The 24,525-nt window shown below is 45.3% G+C and overlaps 1 protein-coding gene across 2 annotated transcripts in view; it reads right to left on the bottom strand.

The window, feature by feature from the left end:
* The window catches only part of c10h11orf49 (chromosome 10 C11orf49 homolog), a 318,360-nt gene that overhangs the window by 251,001 nt on the left and 42,834 nt on the right, over positions 1-24,525 (bottom strand). Inside the window, exon 2 of one of the 2 annotated variants that reach the window (XM_041197972.1) lies at positions 9,145-9,214. The exons of the other annotated variant lie outside the window; for it this stretch is intronic. Within the exon in view, the coding sequence (XP_041053906.1) occupies positions 9,145-9,202 (58 nt within the window). The 5' untranslated portion in view covers positions 9,203-9,214. The remainder of the gene's footprint in view (positions 1-9,144; positions 9,215-24,525) is intronic. 2 annotated transcript variants of the gene reach the window in all.

Here is a 24,525-nt window from a genome sequence, read left to right on the forward strand (position 1 = left end):
GCAGTCCAGAAAGATGCTTTTGTTTTGGGAGGTAGAGCTAAATTAGTTTAAATGCATTCAGTGGACCCTGAAAGGTTGTAAAACCATTCACTTTATCAGATCAAAGAAGAAATGGTAAATAAGGGATAATTAATCTAAAAGTGAGTTTGAGGACATCCCAGAGCAGGCTCTGTCATTATGGAGATGTGTGGAGCTTAGGAAAGTTCTCTGGTTTCAATTCATTTGGGTATTTGTTGAGAGAGTTAGTTGCAGTTTGGACCTCATGTGGTTTGCAGCTTATTGAGAGAAGATAGCCAAGTAAATGACAGTTAGGTAGGCCTACACAATAAGCAGAGTAACAAACCAACTTTATCACTGACCATGCGGAATCCGGGTGAGGCCTAATCTCAGTTTGAATTTTGTGAGGGAACAGAAGCTGTGAGATTGTCCCAATGGTTTCAAACTAGGCAAGCTACAATGATCCCTACAAAACTTAGCTTGTTGTAAAAAAGCAACAAACAGGGCTAGCTTGCAAGTATTGAAAACGTAACCAAAACAACATCCACAGTCAAGAGGTAATAAATGAAGAATAACTGGAACTGAGGAGAATTTAAAAGGTAGTTTCTGGAGAATTGCGGTACGTTTATGATTATTCCCTAGAGAAGTAAATAAACTTTAAGATTGACGTGTGTCTTATAAAAAAATTCTTGGGGTAATTAAGAAGGAAACCTAGCGCATAACATAGATAGTTATCAACCACATTATTAATAGTGGGTGTTTCATTTAATTTTTTAATATACAATGAAATTTGTTTTGTTTAAAAAAAAGGTGAAATCTTGCGGTGTAGTTCTATTGCTTAAAATGAGATGTTAGGATTTCTCTGTAAATGTTAACGGTCCCTAATCAGATTGTAACACACTGAATCAAGAAATAATTAAGGATTTAGTGTTAACAAAGCTAATGTTGGTGAAGATATCCTCAGTACACCAGCTGGGATGTACTGTACTGCGATTTTGAAATTGAATCTCCTGATTCAGAAAGAATCATTCCTTTGTATCCCAAAATGAGCTAGAATATGCTGGACATCTACAGCCCACCACTCAAATTTAAGACATAATATTTACAAAGCAAATGACACACATCAATAAGTTTGAACTATTGTTTTTTTCCCAATGAAATTTACAATATCAAAATATGAATGGCGAACTCTCATTTGCTGCTTCAGTCAGCAACATTTTCATCTGCTTCTCCACTCTTGAATGCCCATCATAAACCTTTTCGCCTTGATACCTTTTCACCCATCTTCAGAAGTCTCCTCAAAGCCGACATCTTCAATCATCTCCTACAAGTTCTTTCCTACTCACTGCTCAGTATCTTAGCACTCCCAACGTAAAGTGCCTTGGGACATTTTGTGTTGTGCCGAGTGCTTTGAAATGCAAGCTGTTCTCGCTGTTGAAGTCTGATAGGCAGTTAATTATGCAAGAAATTCTGTGATCAGGGTTGGTAAAACTTGGGAACGGGCTCCCGCTATGAGGGAGAGTGAGCAGAACTTACAGATGTACATCAGTGCATCTTCGGCCGAACTGATGGCTGCTTGAGCTGCAGTACACGGTCAAGATTGGAACGTAAGAACCAGGATATTGGGTCTCAAGTCAATCATGTTAGAAAGTAAAGGGCACAAAATATTCTCAAGCACCACTTGAAGACATAGTGGCTTCAAGTTCAGGTCTCTTTAATGCACAGCCAAGATTCTGATATCTCCAGCAACCACACCACCCACATTGTACATTCAGTTGTCCCTTTGCTTCACTGGTATTACTGCCATAAGTGAATCACCAGAGGCTCAAAGAGAAATACCTGGACATTCAGTAAGAAACTATATATCGCCTCAAGAGCTAAAACAATACACAGGATGCACAAATACATAACATGTGGAAAAAAATAATTTTGTAAAATGTAATAAACATTTGCCTATTGAACATATACTTAGATGAAATGCTAATGGAATTAACTGGAATGTTTGCAGGGAGAATTCAATAGAAAGTGACATTTTCTGATGAATAGAGATCAATATTACAATAGATTGGTAGATGTAGATACATAATTCAGTACAAAGTGATTGGTGGGTGGTTTTAGGTGATATGAAATGAGCAGGCATAATCACTTTAGTCTCAACAAAAAAACTGCGGATGCTGGAAATCCAAAACAAAAACAGAATTACCTGGAAAAACTCAGCAGGTCTGGCAGCATCGGCGGAGAAGAAAAGAGTTGACGTTTCGAGTCCTCATGACCCTTCGACAGAACTTGAGTTCGAGTCCAAGAAAGAGTTGAAATATAAGCTGGTTTAAGGTGTGTGTGTGGGGGGCGGAGAGATAGAGAGACAGAGAGGTGGAGGGGGGGTGGTGTGGTTGTAGGGACAAACAAGCAGTGATAGAAGCAGATCATCAAAAGATGTCAACGACAATAGTACAATAGGACACATAGGTGTTAGAGTTAAAGTTGGTGATATTATCTAAACGAATGTCCTAATTAAGAATGGATGGTAGGGCACTCAAGGTATAGCTCTAGTGGGTTTTTTTTTATTATATAATGGAAATAGGTGGGAAAAGGAAAATCTTTATAATTTATTGGAAAAAAAAAGGGAAGGGGGAAACAGAAAGGGGGTGGGGATGGGGGAGGGAGCTCACGACCTAAAGTTGTTGAATTCAATATTCAGTCCGGAAGGCTGTAAAGTCCCTAGTCGGAAGATGAGGTGTTGTTCCTCCAGTTTGCGTTGGGCTTCACTGGAACAATGCAGCAAGCCAAGGACAGACATGTGGGCAAGAGAGCAGGGTGGAGTGTTAAAATGGCAAGCGACAGGGAGGTTTGGGTCATTCTTGCGGACAGACCGCAGGTGTTCTGCAAAGCGGTCGCCCAGTTTACGTTTGGTCTCTCCAATGTAGAGGAGACCACATTGGGAGCAACGAATGCAGTAGACTAAGTTGGGGGAAATGCAAGTGAAATGCTGCTTCACTTGAAAGGAATGTTTGGGTCCTTGGACGGTGAGGAGAGAGGAAGTGAAGGGGCAGGTGTTGCATCTTTTGCGTGGGCATGGGGTGGTGCCATAGGAGGGGGTTGAGGAGTAGGGGGTGATGGAGGAGTGGACCAGGGTGTCCCGGAGGGAGCGATCCCTACGGAATGCCGATAAAGGGGGTGAAGGGAAGATGTGTTTGGTGGTGGCATCATGCTGGAGTTGGCGGAAATGGCGGAGGATGATCCTTTGAATGCGGAGGCTGGTGGGGTGATAAGTGAGGACAAGGGGGACCCTATCATGTTTCTGGGAGGGAGGAGAAGGCGTGAGGGCGGATGCGCGGGAGATGGGCCGGACATGGTTGAGGGCCCTGTCAACGACCGTGGGTGGAAAACCTCGGTTAAGGAAGAAGGAGGACACGTCAGAGGAACTGTTTTTGAATGTAGCATCATCGGAACAGATGCGACGGAGGCGAAGGAACTGAGAGAATGGGATGGAGTCCTTACAGGAAGCGGGGTGTGAGGAGCTGTAGTCGAGATAGCTGTGGGAGTCGGTGGGTTTGTAATGGATATTGGTGGACAGTCTATCACCAGAGATTGAGACAGAGAGGTCAAGGAAGGGAAGGGAAGTGTCAGAGATGGACCACGTGAAAATGATGGAGGGGTGGAGATTGGAAGCAAAATTAATAAATTTTTCCAAGTCCCGACGAGAGCATGAAGCGGCACCGAAGTAATCATCGATGTACCGGAGAAAGAGTTGTGGAAGGGGGCCGGAGTAGGACTGGAACAAGGAATGTTCCACATACCCCATAAAGAGACAGGCATAGCTGGGGCCCATGCGGGTACCCATAGCCACACCTTTTATTTGGAGGAAGTGAGAGGAGTTGAAGGAGAAATTGTTCAGTGTGAGAACAAGTTCAGCCAGACGGAGGAGAGTAGTGGTGGATGGGGATTGTTCGGGCCTCTGTTCGAGGAAGAAGCTAAGGGCCCTCAGACCATCCTGGTGGGGGATGGAGGTGTTGAGGGATTGGACGTCCATGGTGAAGAGGAAGCGGTTGGGGCCAGGGAACTGGAAATTGTTGATGTGACGTAAGGTGTCAGAGGAATCACGGATGTAGGTGGGAAGGGACTGGACAAGGGGAGAGAGAAGGGAGTCAAGATAACGAGAAATGAGTTCTGTGGGGCAGGAGCAAGCTGAGACGATCGGTCTACCGGGGCAGTTCTGTTTGTGGATTTTGGGTAGGAGTTAGAAGCGGGCCGTCCGAGGTTGGGCGACTATCAGGTTGGAAGCTGTGGGAGGGAGATCCCCAGAGGAGATGAGGTCAGTGACAGTCCTGGAAACAATGGCTCGATGTTCAGTGGTGGGGTCATGGTCCAGGGAGAGGTAGGAGGAAGTGTCTGCGAGTTGACGCTCAGCCTCCGCGAGGTAGAGGTCAGTGCGCCAGACAACAACAGCACCACCCTTGTCAGCGGGTTTGATGACAATGTCAGGGTTGGACCTGAGAGAATGGAGTGCAGTAAGTTCAGAGAGAGACAGGTTAGAATGGGTGAGAGGAGCAAAGAAATTGAGACGACTAATGTCGCGCCGACAGTTCTCAATGAAAAGATCGAGAGAAGGTAAGAATCCAGAGGGAGGGGTCCAGGTGGAGGGAGAATATTGGAGATGGGTAAAAGGATCCGTTGAACTGGGAGAGGACTCCTGCCCAAAGAAGTGAGCCCGGAGACGAAGATGGCGGAAGAAGAGTTCAGTATCATGCCGAGCCCGAAATTCATTGAGGTGAGGGCGTAAGGGTATGAAACTAAGTCCTTTGCTGAGCACTGAACGTTCAGCATCGGAGAGGGGAAGGTCAGGGGGTATAGTGAATACACGGCTGGGGTTGGGATTGGAAGAAAGGGTGGGGACGGAGGGACAGGCAGGGGTGGAGGGTCCTAGATGGGTGTTGGTGTCGATGAGTTGTTGGAGCTTGCGTTCCTTAGCACTTGAGAGAAAGAGAAAAAGTTTCTTGTTGAGGCGTCGGATGAGCCGAAGGATAAAATGAAACTGGGGGCACACGCAGCTTTGAAAAAGGGTACGGCGGTGCTGCTGGAGGGAGAGGTCGAGTGTGTTCATATGGCGGCGCATGGCACTGAGCGTGGATTTCAGAATGTGACGGGAACAGCAATCCGAGAAACGTTTTATGTCCTGGAGATACCTGTAATCCTGGGTGGGTTCGAAACATGAGGGGTGGAATTTCAGTTGAAATCCACGTGGGGTAAGTCGGAGACGGAGACAGTCACTGAGAAAGGAGATAGGGCTGTGAAAGCGGGTTTTAGTAAACACCTTGTCAAACACTAGGAGGGAAATGGAAAGCAACGAAGGTGAGCAAGACAACAGAGAGATACGGAAATCTTGTCGCAGAGAGGAACAGAACTTCTTCAAGGAGGTAGGCATTTCTTGAAGAGCAGTGGCAGTCAATTAAACACAGAGATAAAAACAAAAAAACTGCGGAGGCTGGAAATCCAAAACAAAAACAGAATTACCTGGAAAAACTCAGCAGGTCTGGCAGCATCGGCGGCGAAGAAAAGAGTTGACGTTTCGAGTCCTCATGACCCTTCGACAGAACTTGAGTTCAAGTCCAAGAAAGAGTTGAAATATAAGCTGGTTTAAGAAGTTCTGTTCCTCTCTGCGACAAGATTTCCGTATCTCTCTGTTGTCTTGCTCACCTTCGTTGCTTTCCATTTCCCTCCTAGTGTTTGACAAGGTGTTTACTAAAACCCGCTTTCACAGCCATATCTCCTTTCTAAGTGACTGTCTCCGTCTCCGACTTACCCCACGTGGATTTCAACTGAAATTCCACCCCTCATGTTTCGAACCCACCCAGGATTACAGGTATCTCCAGGACATAAAACGTTTCTCGGATTGCTGTTCCCGTCACATTCTGAAATCCACGCTCAGTGCCATGCGCCGCCATATGAACACACTCGACCTCTCCCTCCAGCAGCACCGCCGTACCCTTTTTCAAAGCTGCGTGTGCCCCCAGTTTCATTTTATCCTTCGGCTCATCCGACGCCTCAACAAGAAACTTTTTCTCTTTCTCTCAAGTGCTAAGGAACGCAAGCTCCAACAACTCATCGACACCAACACCCATCTAGGACCCTCCACCCCTGCCTGTCCCTCCGTCCCCACCCCATCTTCCAATCCCAACCCCAGCCGTGTATTCACTATACCCCCTGACCTTCCCCTCTCCGATGCTGAACGTTCAGTGCTCAGCAAAGGACTTAGTTTCATACCCTTACGCCCTCACCTCAATGAATTTCGGGCTCGGCATGATACTGAACTCTTCTTCCGCCGTCTTCGTCTCCGGGCTCACTTCTTTGGGCAGGAGTCCTTTCCCAGTTCAACAGATCCTTTTACCCATCTCCAATATTCTCCCTCCACCTGGACCCCTCCCTCTGGATTCTTACCTTCTCTCGATCTTTTCATTGAGAACTGTCGGCGCGACATTAGTCGTCTCAATTTCTCTGCTCCTCTCACCCATTCTAACCTGTCTCTCTCTGAACTTACTGCACTCCATTCTCTCAGGTCCAACCTGACATTGTCATCAAACCCGCTGACAAGGGTGGTGCTGTTGTTGTCTGGCGCACTGACCTCTACCTCGCGGAGGCTGAGCGTCAACTCGCAGACACTTCCTCCTACCTCTCCCTGGACCATGACCCCACCACTGAACATCGAGCCATTGTTTCCAGGACTGTCACTGACCTCATCTCCTCTGGGGATCTCCCTCCCACAGCTTCCAACCTGATAGTCGCCCAACCTCGGACGGCCCGCTTCTATCTCCTACCCAAAATCCACAAACAGAACTGCCCCGGTAGACTGATCGTCTCAGCTTGCTCCTGCCCCACAGAACTCATTTCTCGTTATCTTGACTCCCTTCTCTCTCCCCTTGTCCAGTCCCTTCCCACCTACATCCGTGATTCCTCTGACACCTTACGTCACATCAACAATTTCCAGTTCCCTGGCCCCAACCGCTTCCTCTTCACCATGGACGTCCAATCCCTCAACACCTCCATCCCCCACCAGGATGGTCTGAGGGCCCTTAGCTTCTTCCTCGAACAGAGGCCCGAACAATCCCCATCCACAATCCCTCTCCTCCGTCTGGCTGAACTTGTTCTCACACTGAACAATTTCTCCTTCAACTCCTCTCGCTTCCTCCAAATAAAAGGTGTGGCTATGGGTACCCGCATGGGCCCCAGCTATGCCTGTCTCTTTATGGGGTATGTGGAACATTCCTTGTTCCAGTCCTACTCCGGCCCCCTTCCACAACTCTTTCTCCGGTACATCGATGATTACTTCGGTGCCGCTTCATGCTCTCGTCGGGACTTGGAAAAATTTATTAATTTTGCTTCCAATCTCCACCCCTCCATCATTTTCACGTGGTCCATCTCTGACACTTCCCTTCCCTTCCTTGACCTCTCTGTCTCAATCTCTGGTGATAGACTGTCCACCAATATCCATTACAAACCCACCGACTCCCACAGCTATCTCGACTACAGCTCCTCACACCCCGCTTCCTGTAAGGACTCCATCCCATTCTCTCAGTTCCTTCGCCTCCGTCGCATCTGTTCCGATGATGCTACATTCAAAAACAGTTCCTCTGACGTGTCCTCCTTCTTCCTTAACCGAGGTTTTCCACCCACGGTCGTTGACAGGGCCCTCAACCATGTCCGGCCCATCTCCCGCACATCCGCCCTCACGCCTTCTCCTCCCTCCCAGAAACATGATAGGGTCCCCCTTGTCCTCACTTATCACCCCACCAGCCTCCGCATTCAAAGGATCATCCTCCGCCATTTCCGCCAACTCCAGCATGATGCCACCACCAAACACATCTTCCTTTCACCCCCTTTATCGGCATTCCGTAGGGATCGCTCCCTCCGGGACACCCTGGTCCACTCCTCCATCACCCCCTACTCCTCAACCCCCTCCTATGGCACCACCCCATGCCCACGCAAAAGATGCAACACCCGCCCCTTCACTTCCTCTCTCCTCACCGTCCAAGGACCCAAACATTCCTTTCAAGTGAAGCAGCATTTCACTTGCATTTCCCCCAACTTAGTCTACTGCATTCGTTGCTCCCAATGTGGTCTCCTCTACATTGGAGAGACCAAACATAAACTGGGCGACCGCTTTGCAGAACACCTGCGGTCTGTCCGCAAGAATGACCCAAACCTCCCTGTCGCTTGCCATTTTAACACTCCACCCTGCTCTCTTGCCCACATGTCTGTCCTTGGCTTGCTGCATTGTTCCAGTGAAGCCCAACGCAAACTGGAGGAACAACACCTCATCTTCCGACTAGGGACTTTATACCTTCCGGACTGAATATTGAATTCAACAACTTTAGGTCGTGAGCTCCCTCCCCCATCCCCACCCCCTTTCTGTTTCCCCCTTCCCTTTTTTTTTCTAATAAATTATAAAGATTTTCCTTTTCACACCTATTTCCATTATATAATAAAAAAAAAACCCACTAGAGCTATACCTTGAGTGCCCGACCATCCATTCTTAATTAGCACATTCGTTTAGATAATATCACCAACTTTAACTCTAACACCTATGTGTTCTATTGTACTATTGTCGTTGACATCTTTTGATGATCTGCTTCTATCACTGCTTGTTTGTCCTTACATCCACACCCCCCCCTCCACCTCTCTGTCTCTCTATCTCTCCGCCCCCCACACACACACTTTAAACCAGCTTATATTTCAACTCTTTCTTGGACTCGAACTCAAGTTCTGTCGAAGGGTCATGAGGACTCGAAACGTCAACTCTTTTCTTCTCCGCCGATGCTGCCAGACCTGCTGAGTTTTTCCAGGTAATTCTGTTTTTGTTTTTTATCACTTTAGTCTCGATGTTCCTTAAATTCATCAAAGTGGCTGCAAATGAACTTTTCTCAAATCCCTTCTGCCAGTGTGGCTTTCTCTTCTGGAGAGTGGAATGAATCCATCCTCATCCATAGTCACAAAATGAAACCATTTAACTGACACTGCTCCAAATGTCAAGGTAATAAAACATTCGACGCAGGACACATGGTGACAACTAGTGCAAAACACCTCCAAGAGATCAGTGTATCAAGATTGCTATTTGGGCATATCAACAGTTAGCTTTACACATGATAGTGTTACCTTGTGTCTGACTGCAACTGTTTTCTGTCGGCATTTGTGTTTTGTACGATATGCTCATGGATTCCTGAAGCTGAGACAAAGACATGCAAGTTAAGAATAAAGATGCCACGTACTGATGACAGGCAATATACATTCCCAGCTACAATTCTGGGCACGTTTAAGGAGAGTGAAACCCTTGTGATTTATTTATATCATTGGTTAACTGCCGACACATGTATTGCCACATACATGTAGTCAGTCACATCCAATAATTCTGGAAAATTGGGGTGTTTTAAAACCTAAGCTGCGCCTCCACCTGTCTGCGCTTTTGTGAGATTGGAGCCTGTGGAACAATGTCGTGAATGGATGTGGACACGGTTATGCCTGAAAACAAAGGGGGAAAAAAAAACCTTCCAGCGCCTGGAAGGAATCCAGTAGCCAAAAAAATTAATTAATGCCATCATTTTCACATTCACAGGCAAAGCAGGTGGAGTCACTCATGTGGATAATCTTCGAAATCCAAGAGCTTTGGCTGCCAGGAATTCCAGAGCAGGCTCCCCACGACTTTCTGTCCATTAATTCTAATAGTACAGTTGCGCTTTGTCTGCGCACAATGGAAGCTGGACCGCACAGAGGCCAGCAAAGTATGTTGAGCATGCATTGAGAAAGAAACTGCAGCAGCATCTGGAGGTTGGGTTGGGTTTAAATGGTTAATTTGTGGATTTGTTTCGTTTGCGTTGTTAAAATTTGAACATTGTCAAGTTATTATTTAAAGAGCCAATATAGTGGGGTGGGGAACTGGCAAAGTGATTTGTCCGGGACGATATTTGAGGGTGAACTGAGATTGTGTACAACTCATTTTAAGTGGAACACCACTAGGGAGGAAATTGAAGAACAGTCTTTTGTGCAATATAAAACCAGAATTACCTGGAAAAACTCAGCAGGTCTGGCAGCATCGGCGGAGAAGAAAAGAGTTGATGTTTCAAGTCCTCATGACCCTTCAAGGGTCATGAGGACTCGAAACGTCAACTCTTTTCTTCTCCGCCGATGCTGCCAGACCTGCTGAGTTTTTCCAGGTAATTCTGGTTTTGTTTTGGATTTCCAGCATCCGCAGTTTTTTTGTTTTTATTTCGTGCAATATGATTGGCTCAAAACAAAGGTATAAAACAGCCAATAGGAAAGGAGAAAAAAACACAATGCGAAAAACAAAAGTGACTGACAATCACAACATACATGACAGATGTGATAGGCTTAGCACCTATGACAGATACAAGCAGCGCTATTCAATAACAGCAGTTGCTGCAGTATCAAAGAAGTGTTTCTATGAAATAGTTAAACTTTAATCATAATCCTTAAAATCTTTATATGAGTTTTGAATATATTGTTAGCCCATGGTATCACATCCTGAAAGAGCTCTCCACTGGAGAGCAAAAGGATTCGGTCTATGCTGAGCTCATCATGTTTCTCCCTTTAAGCGACAATTTGGAGAGGCCTTAACATTCACTGGTGTAGATTTCCTTCCTGCCCATTAGAAGTTTTACTGCAGCTGTCTGGAGGCTTCTACTGTGCATCAGTCTTGTAAACAAACCAGCAAGGTACATGCCTCAGTTCATGTGCAACACCTATTGTTTGGAATATAATCATCTATTCTGCATCCATGGCAAAGTACTTTAACATGAAAGGGAATTACATTGTGATGAACTGAAATATCTAAGTTTGAATTAATTTCCGTAATCTGTTCTCCAGCCTGTCACTGGGAGGTCGCTTCCATGAAGCTGCTGAGCTTTGCATCATCTGGAACCCACTCCGCTGCTGCCGGGAAGTTCCTGGCAGAGTCCTCACTCGGCCCTTAGTTGATCATTAATGGCTATGCATCATTATCAGGCAAGTAGACACTGCCATTGTTCATCTGCCTCTGGCAAGATCGACTGGAGGATGGAATCAGTTGCTGGAGCTGCAGAGACAATCATGGCAACATCAGGAAGGGATGTCAGCTGCATTTCTCAGATTGCATCAGACGATGGAGGAGTCCATCCGAGTTCAGTCTGAGGTGATATTGCCAGCTTGCCAATGCAGGGAGGCTAACACTGGTAGGGTGGCAGCTGCCATGGAGACCTTGGTCCACAACATCGGTCCTGCACTGCTGCAGGAGCAGCACTCCATCGCTGTAGCCATTGGTGGCATGCATCAGTGGCTATATGAGAGGGTGGTAGGGCACCTAGATCTCACTCTAGCTGCCCCTTCTCCTCAAGTAGTCAGCCAGGGGCCCTTGGGCACCCATAGGGAGGAGGACCAGCAGCTGGACAACCTGGGTTCATCTACCCAGGTGAGTCCAGGACTGTCTCGCCAATCCCAATGCCCTCTTCCTGTGACCCCATCACCCCCCCAGCTCCACAGGCCAAGGAGGGTTGCACCTGTAGGCCAAGCAAGGTGCACAGCAGGACTCATCTGCATTCTTGAAAGGTGAAGGTGCAGTGTACAAGAGATGTGATAACACATGGAGAAGGGTCATATATCGTGGAACTCCATGTGCTCTCTGTCTTTCGGCAGGGTTTTCATGCTATGAGCCCATATTCAGAGCTCGTGTGCACTGTGGTCTGCCAACCGTATTTCCGACTTTCCGAGTGTACTATCTGCTAATAATGGGGAGCAGCTTGCCACTTCAAGGTGCCCAAGCTCTGCCCCCTCAGCCACATCATTGGCCTGGTGCCCGAACCTACAACCTTGAGCGTTTCTCAATCTGTAATTGTCTGTACTGCAGCCACAAGGCTCTTGACACAATGGTGGGATGCAGCACTGTGCGTCTCACCACCAAAGCACTTACCAAGACGTGTGGTGCTAATTACACATGGTGATTTTTAACAATCAGTAGAGTCTTTGAGCTTGCTCTGGAAGCACCATTGTAGCTTTAGACAATGTTGAGGGGAGCGAGGATGTATTGGAGTTGAAGGCTGCTCTATATTAGCAATGACTCGTTACCCTAACAGCTTCATGGTGTCTGAGCAATTTGGAGTTTGCAAGGGCCAAGGATGACCATGAAAGCGTAATGTGTGCCTTAAAGAGGGGGCATTTTAATGTCTGGCATGCAAGTGGTTGAATGTCGTCATCCTCAGGAGGTTGACATGCATAGTAAGTTGAGGATAAAAGTTGGCCAGCATTCCTAACTGAGGGTGCCAGATGTTAATGTGATAGAGAAGAAGGTGACACAGAGGGTGGAGTTATCTCTGAACAGATGCACACCTCTGGAACATCCTCTGCTGCCTTGGCCCGAGTGTCATCGATCAATTTCACCATTGAGTTTACGCAGAACGCATTGTCCCATTGCTGGAGATGGATCTTCTTGAGGAGCTTTGTCAGATTGAAGGAATACAGCTACGAGCCCACTGAGGACAGTGGAACAGCTCCTGGCTCTTGTAGGCTGCCATTGCAACCAGGATGCTGGAGAGACACTTGAAGAGGCAGCAACTTCTGATGCCAGAACTCCCTCCTCCAGTTAGCACCTCATCTCAGCAAGGACACGTGCTCCTGAGGCTTCATCATCCTTCAAAGGGTCAGGACAACGTGAGCTTGATGTGTAACTATTCACTCTCATATTGATGGGTATGGTTGAAGTGAGAGGAATAGCAATGCTGGTGTTAATGTTGGGCCATGATGGACGGCACTTGTTCAAGAGGGTACTCACTGCAACTTGTCACCCTCCTCATGGAATCTAGTGGCTATGAGGGCCTCATGCACCAGCCTGCTCATCTGGCCTCTTCCCCTGCAGCCTCAGCTTCCTTCAACTCAACACCCTCATCCCCTTCGATGTCCTCATTAGAGGAGACGTGAACCTCCTCCATGTTGGCATCTGGCAAGTCCTCTCCACTTTGCAGTGCCAGGTTGTGCAGCGTGCCAAGCCACGATGATCCATGAGACCCTCCGGGAAGTGTGCCGGAGTGCTCCGCCAAATCTGTCCAGGCATCCGAATTGCATCCTTAAGATCCCTATGGTATGCTCCACCAACATTTGGATAGTGGCATGAGCCTCATTGTACCTTCACTCTGCAGGAGTCTGACGCCACCGCACAGGCATCATCAGCCATATTCTTTGCGGGTACCCTCTGTCACCAAGGAGCCAGCCCTGGATCCTGAGTGATCCCTGGAAGATATCTGGGGTCTGCAATTTACTCAAGATGTTTGAGTTGTGGGCACTTTCTGGATATCAGGCACAAACCTGCACAACAAGTTTTTTAAGATTGCAGAGCAGCTGTACATTGAGCGAGTGGCAGCCTTTCCTGTTTATGTATTGGAGTGCCTGTTGCCAGTGACCTTTTATAGTCACTGGGGTATGGTTGATAGCACCCTGCACCTGTGGGAATCTGGAAGTTGTTGCAAAGCCCAGTGCTCTGGCATCCTGGCTTACTTGATCTCTGTTGAAGTTGACATAATTGTGGGCCTTGGCAAAAAGGGGCACCTGTCACCTCATGAAAGCATTTGTGAGTGAATGCTTGAGAGATCCTCCAGAGGTCTCCAGTGGAGCCCTAGAAGGAGCCCCTTGTGTAGAAGTTCAGAATGACTGTTACTTTCAGAGCCATAGCAGTTGATCCCAATTCCTGGAGAAGGTGGGAAATGTGAATCACCAGGTCCCTGGACATGCAAAGCCGTTGGTGACATCTCACTCAACTGCAGATAAAACATGCCAATTCTGTAGACCCTCGGTCTTGCAAGCCACCCATGCACAACACTTCTGTGAACCTCATCTTCTAGGTCTGGAGGGGTCCCCATTACCCCTTGGACTTGCGGGTTTAGCGCCTCCCTTTGGCGAGCCAGGTGCCTCCGTCACAATCTTCTCCTCCTCTCCTGCCTGTATGCGTTATGCAGCAGCAATAAATCCAGGCTCTGTCTTCCTGATGGTCTCCTCTCTGTAGCATCAATGAGAAATAGACATGAGTCCCCAAAGGTCCTCTTTCTGTCAATGACTGATCAATGAATGTGGGTTCAAGGGCTGTGCTCCCATGCCGGCAACTACTTGCTCCTGATATGATGGCCAACGCAGGGTGCGTATCGAGGTGCTCCCCCCAACACCGGCCCCCACAAACTTTACATGACTGACTGCAGTGACATTGCTTTGGCCAGGTGCCTGGATGTGCTGCTTTTAGCCCAGGCCCTGGGATCCTCATTCACTGCCTGCTAATGCTACAATCTTTGGAAGAAACATGAGGGTAGATGTTCAGTCAGGAAATTAGATCATTTGAGGGGGCTCAGAGGCTTCTCTTCTGTGAACCGTCCAGCACCACGATTCTAACATGCTTCTGAACCTTGTCCATTTGCCCAATTGCTCTGGAGTTCGTTATCGCTCTGGGCCATTTCCACGCTACGAGCAAGGGGTCAAAGCAAGGAGATCGATTAGTGCCACTTTACAGGGAATGCGTGTCATTGCTTCACTTCCCTGATTCCCTACACTGTCATTGAAAGGCTCCCAACATGCCTCAGCTGTACCTCCCTCCTCATTTGGGAATGCACAGTTCAGTTGCGTGCCAGTGTGATCAGCGCAACACTGCCCCCGCCTCCCCCCACTGCATGTACCTGCCCTCCAATCTGCCCGCACAGCCCTCAGCAGCAGAGTTTCTCCTCATTTAAATTTTGCACTGCACCATCGTTGCAGGTTGGAAGATGTTGGTGCTGAGCTCTCACTGCCAGACCACTTTGGACCTTCCCTGTGCGAATATGGAAACGCCTCCCATCATCCTGGAGGAGCTTTACGTTCAGGTTTCCCTCCCTCCAAGAACCTCTCAACCCTCCCCCTGTATTCCTTGATCCCACTGCGAGAGTGGTGGGTATCCATTTGTTAGCCCCTGAACAGTTTGAGGTGTAAGTGCCCATGCCCTGTGTGGATCTTATCTCTCCCCATCTTAAGGCCACTTGCGACTGTCAAATATATAGCCCCCCTGAGCACCCTCGGATACCCCCACAATACCTTTTCCCCATCTGTAGGCTACAGATGCCTCACCTGACTGAGTGACCAATCTGTGGCCTAGTATGATGCAAGGAGCCCCACGGACCAAAGCGCGTGATGTTACGACAACGCCCTGCGCACAACATTTTGGGCACGACTGAGACTGGGCTGACTTACCGTCCCCCTCCCTGGACTGGGACAAGGACAGTCTTTGCAAGATCAACAATGTAAACCGAGGCACTTCTTCACCCAGCGCTCCTCCCATTCTGGCCCCCAAGTGGCTTACGTCATTCTGTAACAATCTCTCACCATCCTGGCACTGAGGACGCTAAAACCCCAGCACCCTCCCACCAGTCAGGTGTCTGAGCGAAACCTTCCCCACTCGTACCCTGCAGTACAGGCCTAGCCCTTCAGCCCCTTCCCATACCTCAGGCCAGTTTCCCCCCTCTTCCCCAGTACAACCCTAGCCCTGCAGCCTGCTGGTCTGGTAGGTACAGAATTGCCTCTGACACCACCCCCCCGAAAGCGATGTGGCGCTGACTACCGCGAGCACAAACCTCAAAGTCATGAGTGGAGCGCAGGTCGCCAGGTGCATGTTGCTTATGTCCCGTTGTGAAACACATTGTACTAATTACACGCCGATGTGTCTGGATGATCCAGCATGGAGGGATAATTAGAGCGAGGAGTCCATTTAATGAGATGCAAAAATATTGAAATTAAGTTACAGACATGCCGCAGCAGGAAACGGAGCCCGCCATCGAAGGTTGCAGTGCACAAAGGCAAACTGGTTTTACCACGCTGTAAAACTGATTTTTGGCCTTCTCGCGATATTTGCCACTCCTGCCCACCATGACGCCCACCACGAACAGGAGCGGAAAATCCCAGCCTACCTTGCTTTATATTTTCTGTGTTTCTATCCCAGAGGCTGGCGGGGGATATCTCATTGAGGAGTCGAGGCAGAAATTCTCATTGCATTTGACAAACACTTGGATATTCATTTGAGGTGCTGCAACCCCTGCAGATCTATGGACCAAGAGCTGCAACGTGGGATTAGGCAGGTTAGTCTTTTCCAGCTGGCGCAATCACCATTGGCTTCCTACTTTCCTATGTTTGTATGTGGGTTAGGTTAAAATAAAACATAAGTCACTCAAAACTTACTCAGTTTCAAGACAATTCAATGCCACTCCACAATACACCTGCACTGATTCTCCGCTGCAGCAATTCTGTTTGTTAGGAAACTAATCTGTATTGCTGTCTCAATCCTTTGAAATTTAGTGAAACGGTCTGTAAGGTGCAGTATTGTAATATCAAAGCGCAAACAGAATTTGAGGTTCCTATTTTCCATGTTCCAACTTTATGCTGTTTGTAAAATCTGGTTTGTTTCTTTAAAATAAAACATAAATTTAAAAACACTACATCAATCAACTGTGACTGGCAGACCCAAAATAAATTTCTTTTGCTCTGTGGCAAATATGTAGATGACTACTACAAAGGAATGTTAATGTGCTATCCCCAGGCAAAAATGAGATTGCCACTAAAATGGTTTACTTTTGCATAACTTATTGGTGTTAAAACACTAGAAAAATCATTGCACACTTCACAGGACATTTTCAACCTGGGGTTGTAAGGAGTTTTGTTTATTCGATATGCGCAGTGAGGGGGAGGCTCTGCCAAGCAGATAATATGCATGCTCCAGTAGGAGAGCCAAGAGTCGACGTGAATGGGGAGGTTGCAGGGAAGGCTTCTCATTCAAGGTGGTAACTTTAATTAGGAATTTCATAGAATTAGAGGCAGCCAGAATCACAGAGGTCTCACTTCTGACTCAGTCAGAGGTACGAATCTCCGAGGAGAAAAAAATAGCATCAATTAGTTGTCACAAAATTGCCATATTTTTCATAATATTATTGGGGGACATTGTAAGGTAGGCTTATTTGTGCGTCTGAGTGGGTCTGTCTGGCTGATTTAATTGAATTAGAGTTGGATAGACTGCAAGGTTGAAGTTATAAAAAGAGTTAGTATAAAAAGGATATTTGAAATGCTAATGAGTGAGCTAGGGTAAGTCTGTAGATAGGGTGTGAGTGAACTTTGCATTTTAAGATAAATGGAGAGGTGTTTGGTTTTCAAAGAAACATTATAAAGTTTTACAACTGACAGGATAAATAGGGCAAGGTTATTATGTTTATTTTACCCAAAAGGCAAAGGCCATATTGACAACATGAAAGATTTTTATATCATGGAATAAGAAAATTTCAAAGACATATGGGAACAATGGGATTTGCAGATTAAAGAGGAAGGGCTATAGTTAAAGAAGAATGGAAGGTTGCATCGGGATGGCCGTATAAGATCTAAAAGATACACCATGTGAAACAGACTTGGGGAAACAGCCTCTAACCACTTTGCAGAAGTCTGCTGTTCCATTAACCAAAGTTGTGTTAAAAAGCCTTTAGAATTCCACTGTTGAGTGGGTGCTGTGGTAACCTTGCTGGATTGCCTCTCTACATTTAAAATCTATTTGGACTTAAAAGGCATGTGTAGTTGTGAGTCAGGTTAATTAGGAATTTTGGGGTTTGTTATAATATTAAGTAATGGTGTAACTGTAATATTATGTATGTGTTTTATTCTTTTCTTTTATCAATAAATGTTTAATTTAATTTTTAAAATCTCCAAAGGTGTTAGTGGACTCATTACTTCTGAATTCAATACACAAACCTCCTCATAATAAATACAAATTGCAAAATCATTGTGATAGTGTGGTCAAGTTTCCCTTGTGGATTTGGTCAGCCTGGCAAATGCCACCTGCTGTATCATAACATAGTACATGGACAGATAGTTTGTGAGATAGTTCCAAGAGGAACAGACTGAATCTTACTGTAAATATATTTTTAAAATTTCATTCATGGGATGTGGGCATTGCTGGCTAAGCCAGCATTTATTGCCCATCCTTAGTTCCCTCAAGAAGGTGGTGATGAGCTGTCTTCTTGAACCGCTGTAGTCCATGTTTAGAACTGCAAACAGTGCAGTTAAAGGAGTTCCAGGATTCTGACCCAGCGACAGTGAAGGAATCTATTTAGTTGATTCATATATTTCATGTAAAATAAATTAGTTTGTTGGTTTACAATTGGCCCTCTACTCATTAGGGTGATTGTCAGTCTGTCTTCTAAAGATAGGATGTAAAAGCAATTTCATAATGAAAATATCCAGTACAAACAGCATAGCATTGATTGTTCCTATCCTGAGTCATATTATTATTTAACTAAATGTTGGGCTTATGAAAGTGACAGGCAACTTTTAACCAAAGGCAATATCCACTATAGCTCCACAAATTTTTAACAATGATGTTTTATATCTTTGTTATGCGGCTCAAAACAAAACCCATTTTTTGCTTGAACAGGACCCACCACAGTGCAGCATTGCTATTTTACGAATTCATCTCAGTGATAACTTCTTCAAACATAACTTAAACAAATTTTACAGCAAAGGTTCATTGCCATTGGAAAAAAGGGACATTTGCTGTGATTGTGTACAGCTAAGATGCTGTAATAAGAGTAATAATTTTTATTGATTATGGTACCTTTGATGTGAAAAACGCCCAAAGATGCTGCCGAGGAAAGCAGAGAACTGAGGGATGGAAATTAGATTTGGGCAACACTAGTTTTACCTCCACAAAAATGAGCACCAATACAATGAAAAACAAGGCATATTCTTGCCTCTCCATTTCATGCATAGACTTTGAATCAGACTCCTTTTAACACCTCCCAGCGGAGGTACTTATATAGGCATGTCAGTTAGGATCCTGCACTAGTTTTCAGGCTTAAAGTCTCTTTTCAACAGTTCTGTCATCCTATTCGGCACTTCTAAATCAGTCACAAAAATCGCAGAGGATACTATTTCTAGCAATATTGAAGGTACAAAAATGACAGCAATATACTGTGGATTCTGGTAATCTGAAACACAAACAGAAAATGCTGGAGCTCCATACATTACTGCCCGACCTGCTGAGTATTTCCAGCGTTTTCTGTTTAAAGTCAAAGCAGCGTCAGCTGCTTTCAGATAAATTACTGGTTCGCTATTCGGGCTGCTCGTGAGCTGCTCACTTTTGAGATTTGAGAGGTTCTGGTTCCAGGAACTGACAGCAATTTATTAGTGGCAGTGATTTGGTGAGTCAGCAGAGGGTTTCTCTCCAAGGGTTTCTGGCAAGCCGCTGCTAGATTCAACTAGGTGTGTCGCTTTCACTGCCAATAGAGGAGTGGGAGGAGGAGTTGGCATGAAAACAGAGAGCTAGAGAGAAGAGTCAGAGGAAGGCAATGCACAGGGCATGTTTCTGGTTTCCGCTCACAAATGGAATTTCTTACCTACAGTTGACCAAGGTGTCCCCAGATGCAGGGCATCATCACCTGCACACACAAAGGGCAGAATTTTATGGCTATGTCACAGTGGAGTTGGGTCAGTAAAATGCAGCAAGCCATTCAAAAGTCCATTGGCTTCGGCGGGACCGTAAAATTGTGCTGGTATAAAATTCCACCCATACACTCTTGTGTTCCAGGAGAAAAGCCTGGCATCTATATGAACAGAAGGAATTTCACTCTCTGAAGTCCAGCGAGCATGCGCCAACATGCATTACATCATTCTGGGCTATGCCAGGTTTCCTGGTAGCTAGCATAATGCCTTCATTTTCCACCAGACCTCAATACCACCACCCACCCACATCTCTTTCACCCAGAACAGAAACTAGTTGCTTGAGGTCAAACCTGGCTAATGATACCTCTCTGAAACTTGAGCATAGATGCAGAGATAAGGCACAAAGAGTGCCATGCTTGACAGTGCATCTTCAATTGCAGATTCCTGCCCCTCGTCTGTTACTGCCATTGGACCCAGAACTTCACGAGGATTTAGAAAGATAAAATCGAGCCAATGGCGAGTATCAAGAGGCAATGGCATATTATTACAAAACAGTGTTATTCAATGAAGCCCTAGGCCACGGTCTAGACTAAGCCAAGGAGGTAGATAAGTGATAAAAGAAATTATCTTATCTTACCATCACGCTGGTTACCCCCCAAACTGCCAACTCCATCCAAAATAGCAACATCAACCTCTTTCACAGTTAACAGCATTTAAAACAAATTCCTGGTATTTACTCTACCATGTTTGAGGGTATTTAAGCCAACTGTAACATCCAATTGCTGACTGTAATGAGTTCAGCTAACACAGAGTGCAGATAAAACTGGAAGTTTCAGATCTAGATGGTTTAGGATTGATCTACTCTTTACAATACGTACACTCTGAAATTTTTCTGATGTTTATGCAATTTGAAATTTAGTGAGTAGAAATGCTCTATCAGGTTTTGCTCATCTTTGAAAGAAGTCAGTTTTCAATTCTTTCTATAAGGACTCCGTTAAAAATGTAAAAATATGAGGACATGAAAATAGGAGCAGGAGTAGGCCATACAACCTCTCAAGTATACTTTGCATTCAATAAGATCATGGCTGAGCTTAAAGCTCAATTCCACTTTCCACTTGATCCTCATTTCCCTTGATAATCCTAGGATCCAAAAACCTATCAATCTCGGCCTTGAATATTCTCAACTACTGAGAATGACAGCCCTCTGTGATAGACAACTCCAAAGATTCACAACCATCTCTGCGAAGAAATTCCTCCTCATCTCAGTCTTAAAGGATCAATCCATTAGCCTGAGACTATGCCCCCTAGCTCTAGACTCTCCAGCCAGAGGAAATATGTTTCAATGAGATCACCTCTCAATTCTTCTAAACTCCAGAGAGTTTACTCTAGAGCCTACTCTATTCAACTTCTCAACACAGGACAACCCTCTCAATACATGAATCAATTTAGTGAACTTCTGCCTCCAAGGCATCAATTTCCTTCCTTAGATAAAAGCACCAAACTGTGCACAGTACTCCTGTGCGATCTCATCAAAGACCTGTACAATTGTAGCAAGGTTTCTTTCCTCTTGTAGATTAGATTAGGAGCTAGAAAAGCCATCTTTACTTAAAATTTATAAGGTACCAGGACAGGATGAGATGCATCCAAGGACACTGAGGGAGTTGAGAATGGAAATTTCAGGGGCACTGGTGATAATCTTCCAGTCTTCCTTAGACACAGGGACAGTGCCGGAGGTCTGGAGAATCGTGAAGGTTACACCCTTGTTCAAAAAGAGATGCAAGGGTAATGCTTGCAACTACAGACCAGTCAGTTTGACTTCAGGAGGTAGGGAAACTTCTGGAAACTATAATTCGGGACAAAGTCAATTGTCACTTAGACAGGTGCCAGATAATTAAGGAAACAATTAATAAATAATAAATGAGGAAAGCCAGTATGGATTCATTAAGGGAAAATCATGTTTAACTAACTTGCTGGAGTTTTTTTGAGGTGGTAACAGAGAAGGTTGATAAGGGCAATGCTGGTGATGTGGTATATATGGATTTTCAAAAGGCATTTGATGCAGTGCCACACAACAGACTTGTGAGCAAAATTCTAGCTCATGGAATAAAAGAGAAAGTAGACACTTGGATAAGAAATTGACTGAGTGACAGGAAACAGAGAGTAGTGATAAATGGTTATTTTTCAGATTGTTGGAAGGTCTGTAGTGGAGTTCCCCAGGGGCCAGTGTTGGGACCCTTAGTCTTCTTGATATATATTAATGACCTAGGCTGTAGTGTTCAGGGCATACGTTCAAAATTTGCAGATGATACTAAGATTGGAAGCGTTGTCAACCGTAATGCTGATAGGCTTGAACTTCAAAGGACATAGACATATTGGTGGGTTGGGCAGGCAAATGGCAGGTGAAATTCAATGCAGAGAAGTGTGAGGTGATTCATCTTGGCAGGAAGAATGTGGAGAGACAGTATGAAATAAAGGGAGAAACTCTAAAGGAGGTGCAGGAACAAAGGGATCTTAGTGTGTATGTACCCAAGTCATTGAAGGTGGCAGGGCATGTTGAGAGAGCAGTTAATAAAGCATATGGTAGCCTAGGTTTTATTAATAGGAGCATTGAGTATAAGGGCAAGGAGGCCATGTTAAACTTGTACAAGACACTCGTTAGGCCTCATCTGGGGTACTGCATTCAATTTTCAGTGCCATACTTGAGGAAAGATGTGAAGGCATTGAAGAGAATACAGAGGAGAGTCACAAGAATGATTGCAGGGATAAAGAAACGTAGCTATGAGGATAGATTGGAAAGGTTGGGAATGTTTTCCTTGGAGAAAAGAAGGCTGAGAGGAGACTTGATAGAGATATTCAAGATCCTGAGGGGTATGGACAGGGTAAATAGTGAGAAACTGTTTCCTCTCAAGAGAACATCAAGAACTAGAGGGCACAGATTCAAAATAAGGGCCAAAAGGAGTAGAAGTGATGTGAGGAAAAAGATTTTTCACCCACGGGGTGATTGGAGTCTGGAACGAACTTCCTGAAAGGGTGGTGGAGGCAGGTTTGATTGGGGTATTCAAAAGGGAATTGGATTGCTATCTAAAAAGAAATAATGTGCAGGGTTACGGAGATAAAGCAGGGCAGTGGGATTAGGTAGATTGCTCTTTCAGCGAGCCAGTGCAGACTCAATGGGCTGAATGGCCTCCTTCTGCACTGTAAAGCTTCTGTGATACTGTACTCCAACCCAGTTGTGATAAAGGCCAACATGCCATTTGCCTTCCGAACTGCTTGTTGAAATCTGCATACAGATGTTTTGTGTTTCTTGTGCAAGGCACCCACATTTCTCACCAAACACTGACATCTAAAATTTTCTCATCACAGGTCTTGCCTGATCTTCCGAGTCAGGCAGGGTGAGATCTGGGAAGTGTAAAGCACTCCCAGGGCTTAGCGTTGAGAGCTGCAGAGTCAAACATATGTGAGCCACGCCCCCTTTCTTATGGCGCTAGTTTAAAAGTCTTTGACAATGGAAATGTATAAGGTAAGTGACTAGGATCTGGGGGTGGGGTCTTGGGGCAGGCCTTTGGGGATGGGGGGGGAAGGGGGGTCAAGGTTGAGCCTTGGGTGGGTGGTCAGGTTGGGCCTTTTTGGAGAGGGGGTCAGGTCGGGCCTTGGCGAAGGAATGGGGGAGGTGGGGTGCTGGTGTTCCCTAGCGCATCTTTGAGGTGCCCAAACGGTACGATGCCTTGGGGCGTGGAAGCTACAGCCCATTATTTCTCTACATAATATTCCATCTTCCACCTTTTGCCCACTCACTTAACCTGCCTTTATTCCTTTTGCAGCCTCTTGGTATCTTCCTCACAGCTTATATTTCCACCTAGTTTTGTGTTGTTGGCAAACTCGGATATTTTGCTCTCGGCCCCTTTATCTAAGTAATTAATATAGATTGTAATAGCTGAAGCCCAGGCACTGATCCTTGAGGCAGCCTACCAACTTCAAAATGCCCCAATTATCCCTGCTCTTGGCATTCTGTCTTTTAACCAATCCTCTATCCCTGCTAATGTATTACCCCCCAACTCTGGAGCCCTTATCTTGTTTAACAATCTTTTATATGGCACATTGTTGAATGCCCCTTGGAAATCCAAATACATCAGACCCACTGGTTTCCCTTTATCTATCCTGCTAGTTAGATCCTCAAATACCTTCAATAAATTTGTTAAAACACGATTTCCCATTCATAAAACCAAGATGACTCAATGTAATCATACTGTAATTTTCCAATTTCCTTGTGAACTAATCTTTAAGAATGGGTTCCATCATTTTCCTGACAACTAACGTCAGGCTAACTGGCCAGCAGTTTGTTGTTTTCTTTCTCTGCCTCCTTTCCTGGATAGCGGTATTCCACTTGCTTCATCCCAAACCACTGCTGCCATCCCAGAGTCTCGAGAATTTTGGAAGATCATAATCAATGCATTCATGATCTCTACTGTCACCTCTTTTAGAACCTTAGGTTGTAAGGTAATAGGTCAAGGGGATTTGTCAACTGTTTCTCTCGCACTTTTTTACTACTGATGTTAATTACATTAAGTTCTTCACTCTCCTAATCCCTGGTTCCCCATTATTTTTGGTGTGCTTTTCTTGCTTTTTACTGTGAACACAAATATAAAATATTTATTCAACATCTCTGCTATTTCCTTATTCCCGGTTATAATTTCTCCTGTCTCAGCCTCTAACGAACCAATGTTTACTTTTGCTCCTCTCTTCCTTTTTAAATACTTCCAGAAGCTGACAAGAACAGTTATAGTCCGATTATATATTTCTTAGTGCACTCAGTTTGCTCTCTTATTTTTCCCTTTTTTATCAATTTTTGAATGATTTTTGCTGGTTTCCAAAACTCTCCTAATCCTCAGTCTTTGTAACATTATAAGCCTTTATAATCTAATATTATCCTTAACTTCTTTAGTCAGCCATGAATGGATCCCTTTTCCCCTGGAGTTTTAATTTCACAATAGGATCAATTTTTGTTGAGAATTTTGAATTATTTCTTGAAAAGTTTTCCACTGCTTATCTACCATCATACCTTTGAATGTA

This window comes from Carcharodon carcharias, chromosome 10, assembly GCF_017639515.1.
Source record: "Carcharodon carcharias isolate sCarCar2 chromosome 10, sCarCar2.pri, whole genome shotgun sequence".
Lineage (NCBI taxonomy): Eukaryota > Metazoa > Chordata > Chondrichthyes > Lamniformes > Lamnidae > Carcharodon > Carcharodon carcharias.